The 16,325-nt window shown below is 40.4% G+C and overlaps 1 protein-coding gene across 4 annotated transcripts in view; it reads left to right on the top strand.

Annotated features, from left to right (window-relative positions):
* Positions 1–15,888, top strand: part of rerg (RAS-like, estrogen-regulated, growth inhibitor) — a 48,003-nt gene extending 32,115 nt beyond the window's left edge. For all 4 annotated transcript variants that reach the window (XM_034863505.1, XM_034863504.1, XM_034863506.1 and 1 more), the window contains exons 3-5: positions 4,695–4,751; positions 12,193–12,266; positions 15,447–15,888. In XM_034863505.1, coding sequence (XP_034719396.1) covers positions 4,695–4,751; positions 12,193–12,266; positions 15,447–15,857 — 542 coding nt within the window. In that variant the 3' untranslated portion in view covers positions 15,858–15,888. The remainder of the gene's footprint in view (positions 1–4,694; positions 4,752–12,192; positions 12,267–15,446) is intronic.
* The last annotated feature ends 437 nt before the right edge of the window (positions 15,889–16,325 follow it).

The following is a 16,325-nucleotide window of genomic DNA, read 5'->3' as shown; positions in this document are numbered from 1 at the left end:
AGTTCTGAAGGCAAAAGGGGGTCCAACCCGTTACTAGCATGGGGTACCTAATAAAGTGGCCGGTGAGTGTATATGTTCATTTACAAACTTTAAGACGCTGACATTTGTGGTGAGGACGTAGAAGAGGTTTTCTTCTGATGACTCTTCCATGAAAACCATATTCGTGCAAGTATCTCTTTATAGTGGAATGGTGTACCACAACTCCAGTGTCTACCAGGTCTTTCTGGATGGATCGTGCAGTTAAACGTGGGTTTGGACTTGCTTTTCTCACAATCCTGCGAGCTGTTCTGTCTGATATTTTACTTGGTCTTCCAGATCTTGCTTTAATTTCCACTGTTCCTGATGACTTAATTACATTCCAGACAGAGGATATTGGCATCTGAAAACGCTTTGCTATCTTCTTATAACCTTCTCCTGCTTTCTGAGCGTAAACTATTTTCTAGACAACTGCTTAGAGGAACCCATGGTGCTGACTGTTGGGGCAAGGTCAGATGAGTCTGAGCATGTAAAACCTTGAGATTGACATCAGCTGGTCTTTCCAGACGATGATTGGGAACAATCCATGACACTGTCAGGTCTCAGCTTTCCAAAGGGGGCGGTGCATGCTAGAAACTCTGCAGGAAACTCTTGCAGACGCCATTTTTTTGTTGTCTGTTATTTTGAAAGTGTAAATGATGGAAATAAAAATCTAAATTTTTGTGACATAATATACGGATGTTTTATCTGTCATTTGATGCATGATGAGATTTTTCCATCTTTTCTTGGCTTCTTTATGCACATTAATATAAATGTTTACCTGGGGTGCCCACATTTTTGAGCCCCACTGTTTAAAGTAAGCACACACACACACACACACACACACACACATCAGCTTTCCTCTCAATGCACACAGTGAATCGCCTGCCTTCAGTGATACAGAGCACATCATGCCCTCTGCAAACCTGTAGGGAATCTGGAACACAATGTCCATATTGACGCACGTTAACAAAGGCTCCTCTCTTCCATGTGTACATTTATTCTAGCGGCAGTGAAAAGCAGGAGATACAGTTACTTCTAATGAGGAAAAGACTTCACACCCCATTGGTTGTTCTGTCCACCTGGAATCCAGGCCACTGTAGCAGAAACAACACGACACAATCTCAGTCAGTGGGAAATTCAGTCAGCAACATGAGAAGTGAATGTGCCAGGGGAAGAAACGTGCATGTCACTCCACCTTCTCAGCAGCATGACAAATTATCTGCTGCTGCTCTTCTTTAAGTGCATCCAGGGAATAATTTAAAGTTGCATGACACACTCTTGCTTTTCCTAAAACATATTAAGTGGGTTTAGAAAGAGACAGAAATGTGGTAAACTTCAGAAGAAAAACAACTAAAACAGGGTTCCACCAGGCCGTTTCAAAGGGGAAATGTTAAGCTGTGTTACAGCCTGTCTCTGTGTACTTATTTATATGTCTATTCACCAAACTCATGCTAATGAACAGACAAACTGATGTTACACTGTGAAGTGAAAGAAATGGTTTGGCTTGGGTAAAAAAAAAAAAAAAAAGTCTCCAGTGAAGCTTTCCACATAGGGATGTAGCGGTATGCAAATTTAACGTCACGCCCAAAATGATCACGGTTTTCGGCATTATCGAGTAAATGTGTGTCCAAAATGTTCACAAAGCACCGATAGGCCTAAACAAGCTAAAATATTTTTTTTAAAGTGTAAGTGTTTATTATATTACAAACATATAGGCAACACTGACTTAAAAAAAAAAAAAAAAAGGTCCTATGGGATGAAAATGTCCCTTTATGAGGTTTTTTAACATTAGCTGTAATTCTGCACCAAGGCTGCACTTTGGCAAAGAGACTTCAGATATGGTATTAGGGGACCACTAAGGTCTATATAAAAAGTATCCAAAGAGCACCATGTCATGGGACCTTTAACATCAAAGGATCAAGGGTTCAGCATGTAAACAGCTTATTTGCTACACAGTGCGCCTGCGCGGCAACTTCAGGCAACTCAAATGAAGCTGGGAAGGATTAAAACACACAGTTTCCTCACCGTTTTTTACATGGAAAAAAATGGTAGGTACACCGGTAATCGTTACATCCCTAACTCCACACATGTGAAAGACAAACTGAAACATTTGAGCACCAGGCTCTCAACCACCAGACACTGCCCTGAGCTCAAAGGCTGGGCCGGAGTTCTTCAGAAGCAAAATGAAATGTGGCAGCGACACTCTGGCTTACACAAAATTGTTTTTGGCTAATTATGAGTGGAAAAAAAAGGCCTGGGAAAGATGGATTGTTTTTTCCCAGTTCAAAAGGTATTTTCCCAACGTCTCTTTGCTACAAGAAGCAGCTCATTAACTTGACATGAGGACACAGGTACACGCTTGGACTCAAGTGGACCACAGGGAGTCACTCAGGCGCATGACAGCTCCCGCAGAAAAACAGACTGAAGGTGTGAATAACCTTTACGGGGTCCCCAAACGAATAGGAAGGTGTAAAATGACCATCAATTCACTTTGCCTTTGAGTGATGACTTTCAGAACAATTAAATTATAAACACTTTGGATTACACACTCGCGTCTTACAAACTCTTTCTGACCGAGCACAAACCTCCTCTTAGAGTGGCTAATGTTAGCAAACTTTAGATAGACCTGAAGTCTTGTGCAGGCATGGTAGACAGAGGTAGAGATTTTGGGATAATAGCTTAATTGCTTTCCAAGAGTGAGATGAGATGAATACCACTGGGCTTTACCAGTATGGTGCTTAAGCTAGGGGGCAGTTAGCCTTGCTTAGCACAAGGGTCAGAAAGAATAATAAATTAGAATATATACATGTTTGATTATGCATGGGAAACCTTAGTGGCATCATGCCTGGCCATTACGCCAACAAAAGGAATGGAGGCTGTAGTGTAGTGTTAACTGCGACACAGCTGAGGCACACACCTCCTGCAGTGACTTCCCTGGGGTTGAAGGGGAGCAGGATGCTCGTTGTCAAGTACCACGGGATGGTGATAGTATAATAAGCAGCAGAGTGGTTACGGTGGTTGGTGTGGTCCTATTGATACAACAAATCAAATGGAAGAGTGGATCTTGGCTTCTAAATGAAACAGGCGAAGTACCACTAGGACAGACAGCAAAGTGCGAGCTGTACCACACACCCGCCACATTTTGATTGGCAAATTAATGTTTTTGTGCAGTTCCTAGACTTGCCTCAAAAATGTCAATGTTTGAAATGAGTGTTTACAGGTACTTTTTTCTGGCAAAGAGCACACAGACGGTTTGGTTTGTAGCTCTGCGTGACACACAGGTAATAGCCTTCTAATTCTGTCTGAATGAAGGAGATTAACATTTGCGTGCGGAAGATTACTTTTTAAAATGGTAACTCATTAAGAGAGTGAGTCACTGGCCTGCCGGCAGTTTTGTTTATTTGCGATGAAGGCTGATGCTGTTAAGAGCAGGCTTACAATCCCATATAAGAGGACCAGCTCATGATGAACTGATCCAGAAAGCTTATCTTTGAAGTTGTTTGGCTCTTGTGGCTTCTTGATGGTTATCCACAGCTGATTAGCTATTGAAGTAGATGTGTTGTCAGTGGATTTTAGGACCACAGCCTGATATAATCAGCCCCGTTATGAAATTATGGTCATGCACTTTGAGTAATTTTTTCATGTAGTAAAATCCCCACTTACAGTAAGACACTATGCAGTATACAGTGTTCTTGCTCAATTTAAGTTAGTCAAATGTAGTGCTTTTTAAGACCTTTTTAAGACCACCACAAATATAGTTTAATACCTAAAATTGCTTGAAAAATTGCTTGAGTCCTAACTAACTTAATAGTTTAACAATGTCCTTATAGTCCTTGTGCATCCTCAAAAACAAATGATACGATGATATTAGAAAAGGCAATCTGAATAGTCACCTAGACATGTAGAACGTGCTCAAATCAGCACGACAGCCAATATATCCATGATGACAGCACACCCAGACCCATCTGAGCACACCAGGCTCACTTAACTTACAGCATTTAAATTAAAAATTAAATCGAAAATTATCGAAAATTATTTTTGAAACATTTACATTCAAAAGAAATAAATCAGGAACCACAGTGAACATATCAACATATAAACATAAAGTGTTGAAGTGATTTGTTTTAAACACACGCTCTGAAGTTAACTGTTACTGGAAGTGTTTGGATTACAGTAGCCGTGACTCTGACAGATCACGGTGTTAAAGATAGCTTCTACATGTGAATTTCGCAGACATTCAGGAGCTCCATCAATGGAAGAAAACACATCAGCAGATGGGTTACACCACAATGGGTTAGCAAAGCAGTTGTGTATATATGTTTGATCTCTACAAAGCTAACTTTTTATTTTGTTTAAAACGTATAATCTTGTCGGCATACCAACTGAAGAACCCACAACCCCTCTGTCCATTGAGTTTCTTGCGGCAATATAAATCAACTCAAATACACCAGTTGAGAAGCAGCTAGGGAGTCCGACATTTTTGTCCGGCTTCGGTGAAACAACGCAGGCTGTGTACCGTTTGATTTAGCAAGCTAATTTGGGATTCAAGGGCTAACACACCCATGGTCCCTACGTCTAACGGCATAAACTACACCTCGTTGTTTCCTGCCGACTCACCTGCTATTTATTTTTGTGCTGTTTTCATATTCTGAACTTGAATTTGTTGTTTTTTGCAGCGTTGGTGGTGAGATTTCTGACCAGACGCTTCATCTGGGAGTACGACCCGACACTCGGTAAGATTAATATCTGTTTATTAACCAGTGTTAATATTCTCTCTCTCTCTCTCTCACTCTCAGACTGGAAGCAGGGGCAAAGGGCTGGATTGGCCTACTAGTCAGAAAGTTGGTGGTTTAATCCCTTGCCACAGTGAATTAATGTGGCTGAATGATTTCTGTACTAGGTTAGGCTGCTTTGAGTAGTCTGTCAGAATAAAAAAAAATAATAATAGTTAATTTACATTTTTTTCTGTACATCTGTAAAGATGTCAATTGGTGGTTCCTGAAAAGATACGTGTTGGAACATTGTAAAGTGGGTGGCTGGTCCGGATCTTCACATTAGCATAGATATGAATGGGTGGTATCAATTTCATCTAATTCTGTCCCAGAGGGTGAACAAGGATGTTTCCAAATGTTACCAAAAGGTGTAAAAAAATAAGATTTAAAAACAACAACAATTGCTTAGAAAATAAGAGAACTTAAGTCAATTCAATGAAGTCAATTATGCAGTATATTAGTTTTGCAAAAGCACAAGTGATGCAATCAGGTTTAATGCAGAAAAGGTTTTATTCTGCCCTCAACAGAGCAATATAAAATTGGCCTTTTGACACACTGATGCAGATTGAGTGAATTCCCGCACTGTAATTACGGGGCATCAAGACATGAGAAGTGTTTATTTTTTTGGCTGTAAACATCGGGTCGGAGCCTCAGGATTGCTCTCACGGTGCTCTCTCCAACACCATATCTATTTTTAGTGACATAAAGTACAGCATCTCAGCAGAGTGCAATTACCACATTTGGGAGCATTTCCCTATTTTCCATCAATTACCTCTTCATGTAAGAACATGATGATTGCAATCTTATAGCCATTGTGCCCTTCGCTTTACATCACAACACATGCCTTCCAGGATTGTAGAGCTGCGTTTAGCTGCATGGGTGACACACCAGGAACACTTATTTTCCAGGTATTGAATGACTTGTTTTTGTTTGTCAGAGTAAAACTTTAGGGTTATTAACCTGTAAAGTTTCTTACCTCAAGGTATAGCAGAGCAATAATAGCCTGGATTACACTGTTGTAATGTAGTGTAATGTTAATGTGTGTACCAGAATCATATGATATTTCTACTGTATTAACTTCTAGTGCACATGGTTTTAAATTTTTTTTTTTTAAAGCAGAGGAGAGCGATAACTCCCTCGTTGATTACCACAAGAGCTGGCATCACAACCAAGAAAGCACAGCTTGAAGTGCATAATGGGAATAAAAGCACAGTTGGAGGGTGTCTGTAACCAATCAGACTGCCTGGCTGAAATTACCCATGAAGTGGTCGACACATTATTAAAACCTTATTATGGGCACATCACACAGGTGGGGCTTATGCGTGCAGAGTGCTGGTTGTAAACATGCAAGATTACTGCCAAATGTGTGCTGCACTTCAACTATTTCAATATGCCTTCCAGTGTCTACAGCTCACCAAACATCGCCATTAATCATCTACCTATCCATTGCGATCAGGGTCATAAGCAAGCTCAATTGCTTTCTTTTTTTCCTATAATGAGGAATCACTGGTGTTCTGAGGCCTGCTGGAAAATGTAGTCCTTTCAATGCAGGTCCAGGCAATTACATGACATGGAGGGTTTTGTTTTTGTGGAGTTACATCCAAAACAAAGACCATGCAAAATTTGAGTCAGATTAGCACACTTTCATCTGTACTTTGCACACAATTTGCCCGCCGTTGCTCAATCATGTCCTGGGTCTGCTCAAGCAGAGTTGTTTCCAAACTAAGGGCAAGCATCCAAAGCTCATCAACCGGCCCAAGTAAAGCTGGAGTTCCTCCTACTTTAGACTGCTGAGCCCATTATTAGAAAAATTGTAGAACATGGACAACACAATCCTTTCCACAAAACATTCATACATGTTGAAGGCAAACGGGAAGCAAGGACAAACAGTAAGAGCTCTGCTGTGAGAAATAGAAATTCATTCTCTTGCAGCGTCTTTGAACCGGATACTACACTCACAGAAAAAAGGTAGCAAAAGGAACTGGACTAGACAATTTAAATCTAACAAAAAGGCAAGTCAGGTGTATTGATTATTGTTAGATTTCTGCTACTTCCCAAGAAAAAGAGACATCTGACACCGTGTCTTTTCATCATTACTGGTAGAGTAGCTGAGTGAGCTGTGTGCCAAGTGACCCAACACAACTAACAGTTTGCTCTAAAGTCTCTAACTATGTTGAAATATATTCAGAAAGCGAAATACAAATTCTCCAAACTTAAGGTCTTAGAAGCTCTTTTATTTTTTTCTTGTAATGTACGTCTTGGTGGCAACTTTGAAATGGATTCTTTAAAAAAACATTAAAGACTGAGTTATGTTTTTGAGTTATTAAATGATAGATGTCTCAACATCAAATTTGCATTTACGGGCTCTAGTGATAGAAAGGCGCAAGTCCAAATCCAAATAAATCCAGAAATCCAACGTTATTTTAGACACCTGTGGGTGACTTAGCTTTGACTACATCAGCAAAGAAGGATGATAATGTGGTAAACTGTTACCCGGAAAATCCAGAGTTCTCGCGAGAGCACAATTTGAATTTGCTCAGCAAGTCACTCTGGCATTCAGTGATGATAACTTTGCCCTTCTAGCCAAGCTGCACCAATCACATCAGTGTATCTGATATAGGCGGGCCAGAGGAGAGCTGCACCAATCACATTGGTACCAGAGGCGAGCTAAACAGATGACGACAGCGCTTCGACGTCAAAGTCATTAGTAGACACTGAAAGATAGTTACGGATGAACCCCAGTTGTTTGAAAACAGCTTTGGCACCTACAATTTACAAGTTAGACTTGGCTTTTTATCAGGAGGGGGAATACCGAAGACAACGCTTGAATCGTTCTTTTGCAAAAAATGACTTTTTCCCTGTTTTACCGACCGGATCCAGCAAGGGTTTAATCTACCAGTTAGCTCCGCTGGTCGCTATGTGTATGGGGCTCTGGATACGTCACCCTGTGTGTTGTTGTGATTGGTCATAGTGCTATCAAATTGGGTGCTGTGAGATTTTAAATGCATTCTTGGTGCTGCCCCCTCAAGATGGGCCATTTTCATTTCTTGTGCTAAAAAAAAACATCTGCAGACTTTGTTACACAAATGACCAGTTGGATCGCTAACACGGTAGCTGTTCAGAATGCAGATGGCCATAATATATTGCGGTATAAATTTCGGTCTCTGCGCCCCATCCAGTTACAGAATCTGATCTCCATTGGCACACAGAAATGAACTATGCTACTTCTACTGTAGTTTGGCATCCCAACCAGTGCTTAATATTGTATCAGATGGTGCAGAGGGAATTTCTTGTATGGATATTTTGGAAATAAAGTACTGTAAAGCATGTGTATGAGCAGAATGACTTTACGAGCTATATCAACAAACTGGATTCTGTTACCGGTTTTGACACAGAGTCTGGCATGATACTTTCTCCTTCTTCCTTCTGCCAAAACAGCCCTCAGGCATTTAGGGGTTTTAAATTATGAGGGAAGAATTGCTTGCTGCCAGGATAATTACTGCTTTTGTTTCTCTCAAAGACCATTAGTTGGGATAGTGGGGCTGTCCCATGTCAGTGCATTTAGCAACAAATACACAGAAAGGTGGATGTGGATAGATTAGGTGTTGTTTACAGCTGGACGAGTGATGATTCCTCAAACAGTCTGTCCCACGGGTCACTGTGTTAGACGCTGGTTCTCCTCACAGATGCTCCTCATGCCTCCAGCCAAACAGCTATAAATTGCCACGCTACTTCCACCTCTGGCTCTCTGTGACATTTAATTTACATCACAGGACCCAGTTTATTCCCGGGAGGGGTGAGCACACCTGGGACACAGCAGGATGGACGTGCAAAGGCTAGAGCAAGCTCCAAATTAGATATTGTTTTCAATGAGAATCTGATATATTTTTGAAAGGATTTTAGTAAAATGGTTTGTGGTTTCAGTTTTTGAACTTATTTGACTTCATCTGGTACCAATCTATCAATTTAGTCATGAAGGGAAAAAGGTTATTTAAAAGTTTTGGACTTGATTCATTGTTCTGACCCGGATATGCTGAGGCAACGTAACACTCCCAGCACTACTTTGTTATCAAGTTCTGATGTGGAAGTAGCATTAGTAGTAAAAGTCTTATTTTTACACACTGACAATCTATTCATTTTACATATTTATTACATTTGGGGGCGTAAACAAGCAATAGTGCCTACAATACTATGACCTAAGGAATGGTTTAAGCTATATCCAAGCACTTTAATTTTAAGGCGTTTTAAGACAAAAACAATCCCTGTCCACACAAGTTTTAACTCCAGTAGAAGGACTTAACCCTGTCCATATTAAAATGCTTGACAACCATATCACATGACTATTCACATACACTGGGCATGTGTGTGCCAGTGGAAACAGGAAGAAGATTGATTTTTTTTTGTGAAAGGAGTCAAACAAAAGTACAAAACATTGGGACAACATACGGAAAAGTACACTACACACACACACACCGAAGAAGGCACAGTGCACCTTTTCCAACAATCCTTCCTTGCAATCAAATGTTTCACTCTAAAACAAAAAGATGAAATACGGGAAGGAGGGAGACACAACAAAAACACAACCGCAAGAACGATGCCTGCAGCTCACAAACAAGACACACACAGAACAAAAAGAAACAGACAAACGCACAAAGAAACAAGAAGCATTGAAAGGGAGACTGGCACAAGACAAAAAGGGACCAAACACACAGACAGAAGTGAGAAGGCCGTAGCACAGATCTATAGCATGGACTTCCATGATCCAGCAATGCTTAGCCAAGCGTCAAAAGTCCTTCCCGGAGCTCCACCTGTGTGAGCCATGGAGAGCTCCACATACACGACATCCAGAAAGGAAAGGCTCCAAGTACGGATAAACTAGTCATGAGGTGGTTTCCAACGGGTTTCAATCATTCTCTTGGCTGCTGTAAGTCCATCAAAAACAGCACATTTAAGTTTCAGAAAGCTGGAGGGCTGACAGATCATTTAGAATCAAAGCATTAACAGTAACAGACACAGAAACATTAATCAGGGCAAATATTTTGGATGCAATACTGTTCCAGAACTGACCAACAGAGCAATCCAAGATCATGTGAAGATATGATCCTTGAGCTTTTAGTGGGCAGAACATGCATAAAAGGGTATTCAGTCCTGCTACATCACGCACCCAGATCTTCTCAACAGGAAGGCTAGAGCGGCCAGATATCACCAAGAACTGGTAAGGCCTCAATACTGTACCACAGTTTTTTGGCTGCATAGTAAATAACGTCCAGATAGGTTAGATGGGCAGAGCCCTCTGGCAGGGGACACCGTATGGTGTAAGTGGTATCTTAATTGAATCTGTTCCAACTGTGGAGCTGTTCCAGGCCTCCTACCAATCAGGGGTGCTGTAGTGATGAATAATAGAGACAATGTGTGCCAGTTACAAGCTAGATGGCAATCCATCAGGCAGTTGTTTTACTACAAATCTTTTTCCACGGTGTTCTCCGACGGAATCCGAGGCGCCGGCCATCTCCGCTGCCCCATGTAATCTTCAGCATCCTTAGTGGAGGGGAAAGCTCTTTACAGGGAACCATCCTTTATTTTCCTTGTTGCCAGGTAAAGCAGGAAAAAAATCCAGACCCTTGACCCCTGAAGATATTTTTGGGGCATTTTCAGCCTTTTTTTAACACAGCAGAAGATATGAAAGGGGAGAGAGAGGGGGAAGGACATGCAGCAAAGGGCCGCAGGTCGGAATCGAACCCGGGTCCGCTGCGTCAAGGAGTGAACCTCCACGTATGGACGGCCGCTCCACAAACTGAGCAATTTGGCCGCTCAGAAAGCAGATTGTCTGTTACTTTACGGTTAAAAATTATGGATGTATAAGAAAATACAGTAAATACTTTGTAGAAAGAACAATGGCGAAAGTAAGGGATTTATTTGCTTGGACCGACAACGAGGTGGTAACACAACATTATGTAAACCTATCTAACCGATAAGACAGAATTGATGTGCCCCTAACATTTCCCTTCACAAAACACCATACATCAAGAACTTGCCGGGCAGGTCGAACATGAGCCACAAGCCGAAAGCAATTGTAAGACTTGATTCATAAAGTCAAAAAGCTTCGAGAGAGTGCTGGCCCTCTGGTTAAAATGACGGGAAAATCTATCAGAATCTCTCGCTTTACGAAGGATTTCAGGGGCTTCAGTGCTCTCTGAAAGGTGTTTACACAGATGGGATTTTTACAAGGGGGCAATTCGGGCAGATAACACCAGTGCCGTTCAAGGTAGAATGAAAGGTCACAGCCACAGTTCACACCTGTGTTCCTGTGCCAGGAATAAGACGCTCTTATCTTGCTTTTTAAACCAGCTAGAAGTGAAGTTCAGGTCATTGCAGGAGTCAGCCTTCATCCTTCTGCTGACCAAAACTGAAGTCTTTGGCTCGCAAGATAAATTGTGAAAAACATTAGAAAAGAAACCATGGAAAAATTCTAATGTAATGTCCCTTTTAAAAGGTCCCATGGCATGAACATTTCACTTTATGGAGGTTTTTTAACATGAATATGCATTCCCCCAGCCTACCGTTGGTCCCAAAGTGGCTAGAAATCATAGGTGTAAACCGAGCCCTGGGTACCATTTAACAAAATGAAAGTGCAAGTGGCAGATGGTCAAGGTGAAACCCACCAGTCTCCACCCAGTGACCAGCATGTCTCTCCTTGTTATAACCACTATAAGCCCAGAAAAACACGGACGTCCGTGATGTCCATAATTACACTTAAGTCTCTGAAGGGAGGTTTTGAAACCAGGCGGATTTGGTCTGGCTGTATCATTCTAGGAAGCGGTACACACTTGAAGCAAAGGACAATCTGGGACCCGGAAAGACTTTGCAGCGAGGTAACCAATTGTGTTCATTCAAGCAGAGCACTAAAAGTTATGCTTGCATTTGCTAAACAGCTATGGAAATGCATCACAGTAAAATCTAACTGGATAACAATAAATATCAAGATCCTTGACAAAAGGGGATATGGCTAACAACAGTTTTAATCATCCAAGCTACAAGAGGTCTTTCATGTAATTCCGCTGCTTCTTTTAAGGTAAAAAAACAAAAACAAATAAAAATAAAAATACACAGGACCAATATTTTCAATACTATATATGAGATAAGAAGAAAAGTATGTAAGTTAGTAGAATGCAAGTCTTGCACACTGTAATCAGTTTTGTGTGATCCTCTGATAGTGATGACTAACTGTCCACAAATTCAAAAGTCTCCCTTCCTTCATAGTGAATTACTCATATCGTTACTCAAAAAATGCATTATAATTACTTTAATTCCGATGTAGGAGTCAGGTGTCAGCATTATCAAATGATTCACATTGGAATTTATTTCTAAAAACTGGATAAACTTCGTCTTTTCTATCTTACAGAATCAACATACCGTCATCAAGCCAACATTGACGATGAGGTTGTCACCATGGAGATCCTGGACACTGCGGGGCAGGTGAGACAAGTGAACACTAACCCTTTTCCAAACCTGTGTCCACATTTGTATTCAGGAAGTTAAAACATAAACTTGACTAGACTTGAGTTCTCTTACACAATCTTCAACTCAGCTCTGATGATAACTCAAACCCAAAATCAACCTTTAACCCGTAGTCACCCACACATTTAGTCCACATTTGGTCCATCCCATATGGGTTTAAAAAAAAAGACAGACATCTTCCAGTAACACATGCACAAAACTAAAAAAAAACAATATATGTACCTCTATAAACTTTGAAACATGTCCGTAATATTTTAAACAAATTGTGAGACCTTATAGCAGAAAAGTACTCTTGACAAAAAGGGCTTTTCCCCTCTTCTTCCAGACTAACTGCTTGGGTGCTTAATATATGGATTTTTTAAGAGAAGGTGTTCCTCAGGGCTCAATCTTAGGTCTAGTTCTTTTCACCATCTATATCAATATTATTCCATCTTTGGTAAACCGTCATGCCCATCTGTATTATGTTGCTGATTTTGTTCATCTTCCAATTGAAAACATATATCGTCCTTTAATATTCTGAAACCTCTTAAGACCTAAGACTTGTACTATACGCTGATAAAACAAAGTTCCTGATATTTTCCAGAGCTATTGTTAGAGTATTATTATACTAACCTTAATATTTATAGTAGGAACGGACTTATGATTGAGAGAGTCACAGAATATAAATATGTTGGCAGCTGGATTGATAAAAAGCTCTATTTCAAATTTCATATTAATATTCTTATGTGCCGACTCAGGAAAAAGGTCTGCTATTACTACAGAAATTAAAACATCTTCACCCTGTTTTGTAGAAAAAGGGTTGTAGACGCAGTTTCAATGTCAGTCTATTAAATTGTATTTTATATGAAAGTGTTGGGTGGTCTTCTCTCCAAGAGAGATGTGATACTTACTGGTATTTCTTTGTCTATAAAAAGGCCCTTTTTGGAAAACTGCCATCTTACCTTACAGAACCTCTCCGTTACTCAGAGGGACGTTATCAGACTCAGTCTACTGACTGGCTTTTGCTTCATGTTCCACAAGCTCGGTATGAACTTAGGAAAGTCTGCTGGAACAAACTACAGCACTTTCTTGAAAACAATTCACTCATGCTTCTTGAACAATTTGGAAATCTGGTTTTAAACCTGCAAACTTCTACTTGCTTTACATAATTGTACTTTGTTTTCTATTATTCAAAATTTATCAAATATGTGTTTTTAATAATTGTGTGTATTCTTTTGTGTTGTCTTAGTAAATTATTCAATGACATTGCAAATATTGGCCGCCCCTCAATCTTTTCAATTTAAATAAAAGGTTGAATGAATGAATGGATATGTGTTGACCTTGCCTTTTCTTACGGATGTTGACATCCACCATCTCATCTATTGTTGAGCTGTTTTGAGTGTTTGTAGGACTGGATATGAGCCTAAATTGCATTATAAGATGACCATTTCCTACAATCTGGCAAAAGCATTGCAGGGACTTGGCCATGAGGGAGAGCTTGCGCAAGTCCTCGGGCTGAAGATAGATATGCTGCACTGCTGCATAGGTGTTCTGCTGGTGGCTGATTTCCCCTGTGACATGTCTGCCAAGTTCTCTCTCTAATTATATAGTGGTCTATTTTCAGCTGGCATTTGGATGAGGTCTGAATGTTTCCAGACACAGCTTCGTTGGATGTCAGGCCTCAACTGTTTGTATCAAAGCATTGTGCTAACTTATGATTTGTGGAGGTGGAGTCTTGTTTGTAGCTAGTAAATTCCAGGTTCAAAAGTTGGTCAGGTATACAAACGTGAAACTTTGTGTGCCCTCTTGACGGATGTGGTATTTAAGCTTCCTCTAATAATGATTATGAGATCAGGATCTGTGTGCCTCCCTCCAGTCAGGTTATGATTTAAAGTCTGCCAGATGACCAGTTAAGTCCTTTTAGAACCAGAGGACTGTTTATGGTTTAAAATGATCAAATTACGAGCAATCAGGGAGAGATCAGAAACAAAGTTAGGAATTGGGGACAAAATGCTTGTACATAAAGAAATTAGTTGCGGTACATATGCGCACATGGCTTAAAACTGCCAAGACTGAATATTTGTATGTTCAAACACAAAAAAGGCATCAAAAGATCAATTGCGCAGGGACTTGGCTTCAAACCATCATCCGACTGGTCTAAAAAAAGATCTTTGGAGTCAAAATGTAAAGGAAGAGTTCTATATGTTGGAAAGTTCACTTACGTGCCAAGAGTTAGATGAGAAAATGGATACCACTCTTATTATGTATGGCAAATATAAAGCTACAGCTAGCTGCCGCTTAGCTTAGAATAAGGAATGGAAATGGGGAAACCCGTAGCCTGACTCTGCCCGAAGATAAAATCCAGCATCTTAAAGTTTACCAATTAACATTAAAATCTTCGTTTTGTTTTTACCTCAACAAATGTGTAAGTTGTGGTTTTACAGTTGAAGACAATTTTCCCAGTCAGACATGTAACCCCGTTTTTTTCCCCAATTTTGTATGGATTAAAAAAATTAAATATAAAATTATTATAGTGAATTTTAGAGGTGCTGGTAGGCACATTTTATAATCTTTGGACGGAGGCAGGCTAGCCTTGGTTTCTAGTATTTATGCTAAGCTAAGTGGCTATAGCCATAAGCGTAAATTGTCAGGGTTGTTCCCTCCAAAAATTTTGTAAAACTATACTGCGTTTAAAAAACATCATATATACTTGATATAACTGTCAGTAGCAAAACAATAAACGCAAAAAAAATGCATTTCATTTTAAGTCTCCCCTCCCTTGCATCACAGTGGTTTGGTCCACTGCCTGCTTTCCTCCTTAACTAAAGGTTACCTCTTACACACAGTAGTCCAGTGGGACTCGTGAAAGAGAACATTTTCTTTAATCGCTTCAGTAATTATTTAAGTAAGTATTCATTCACATCAAAAATGTAATAAAGCAATTCTTCTCAAATACAGATAATGCAGCCATTTATAAATTAGTCATGAAATTTACGCCCATGGGAGTAGCTTTATATTTAGCATATAGATATGAGAGCAGTATCAATCTTATATAATTCTCAGCAAGTGAATTTACCAAAATACCAAACTAATCCTTTGAGAATCTTCAAAATTGGAGTTAACATTGGTTAGTAACCTGATTATTTGTCTTTTTCTCAGGAGGACATCCAGCAGAAGGAGGGACACGTGCGTTGGGGTGACGGATTTGTCATTGTGTACGACATAACAGACCGGGGAAGCTTTGAGGAGGTGGCCCCACTCCGAAGTCTCCTAGAGGAGGTGAAGAAACCAAAAAATGTGCCTTTGGTCCTTGTGGGCAACAAGTCCGATCTGGACCACGTCCGGCAGGTCGGCACAGAGGAAGGTGAGCGGCTGGCAGCTGAAATGGCATGCGCCTTCTACGAATGTTCAGCATGTGCCAATGAGGGTGGCACTGTGGCAGAGGCTTTCCATGAGCTGTGTCGTGAGGTGAGGCGCCGCAAGGCCGTGCAGGGCAAGGCCAGACGTCGCAGCTCCACTACACACGTCAAACAGGCCATCAACAAGATGTTGACCAAGATTAGCAGCTAGGGAAGAGCCACACTACGGTCTGATGACACAATAAAGTGTACATTTCTTCTCATGTAAATGTTTTAAGCAATTTTGGGCTCTAAAATGGACGCTAATGTGAAAGATTTAATGTGGAATGTCTTCTTTGCTTCGTCCCAAGTGCAATCTGTCTTCCCTCTGGAAGAGGTAAATCATGTTGGGACTTCAGCATTGGAGCCTTAACGGATGATTTCTTGTCCAAACTTTTGAGCTCATTTGGATCAAAATAATCCTGTACACTGGTGAGATATGAGATGCTTCATGATCCTGAGGTTTTTATCCTCTCATCCAACTCTTTACAATCAATAAAATAGTCACATGGCAGTCTGAAAATGATGCATGCAAGCCATCCTATTTAGCATGCAAAGAATCTAAGGATTCATTGACGTTGAACAAGAAAATCGTAGTTTCCTCTCTGTATCTTGTCTGTAGGAGGATATTGTGATGTGC

The sequence above is a fragment of the Etheostoma cragini genome, chromosome 23 (genome assembly GCF_013103735.1).
Source record: "Etheostoma cragini isolate CJK2018 chromosome 23, CSU_Ecrag_1.0, whole genome shotgun sequence".
Lineage (NCBI taxonomy): Eukaryota > Metazoa > Chordata > Actinopteri > Perciformes > Percidae > Etheostoma > Etheostoma cragini.
Note: the sequence above shows the minus strand (reverse complement) of the source record. Positions and strands in the feature narration are given on the sequence as shown.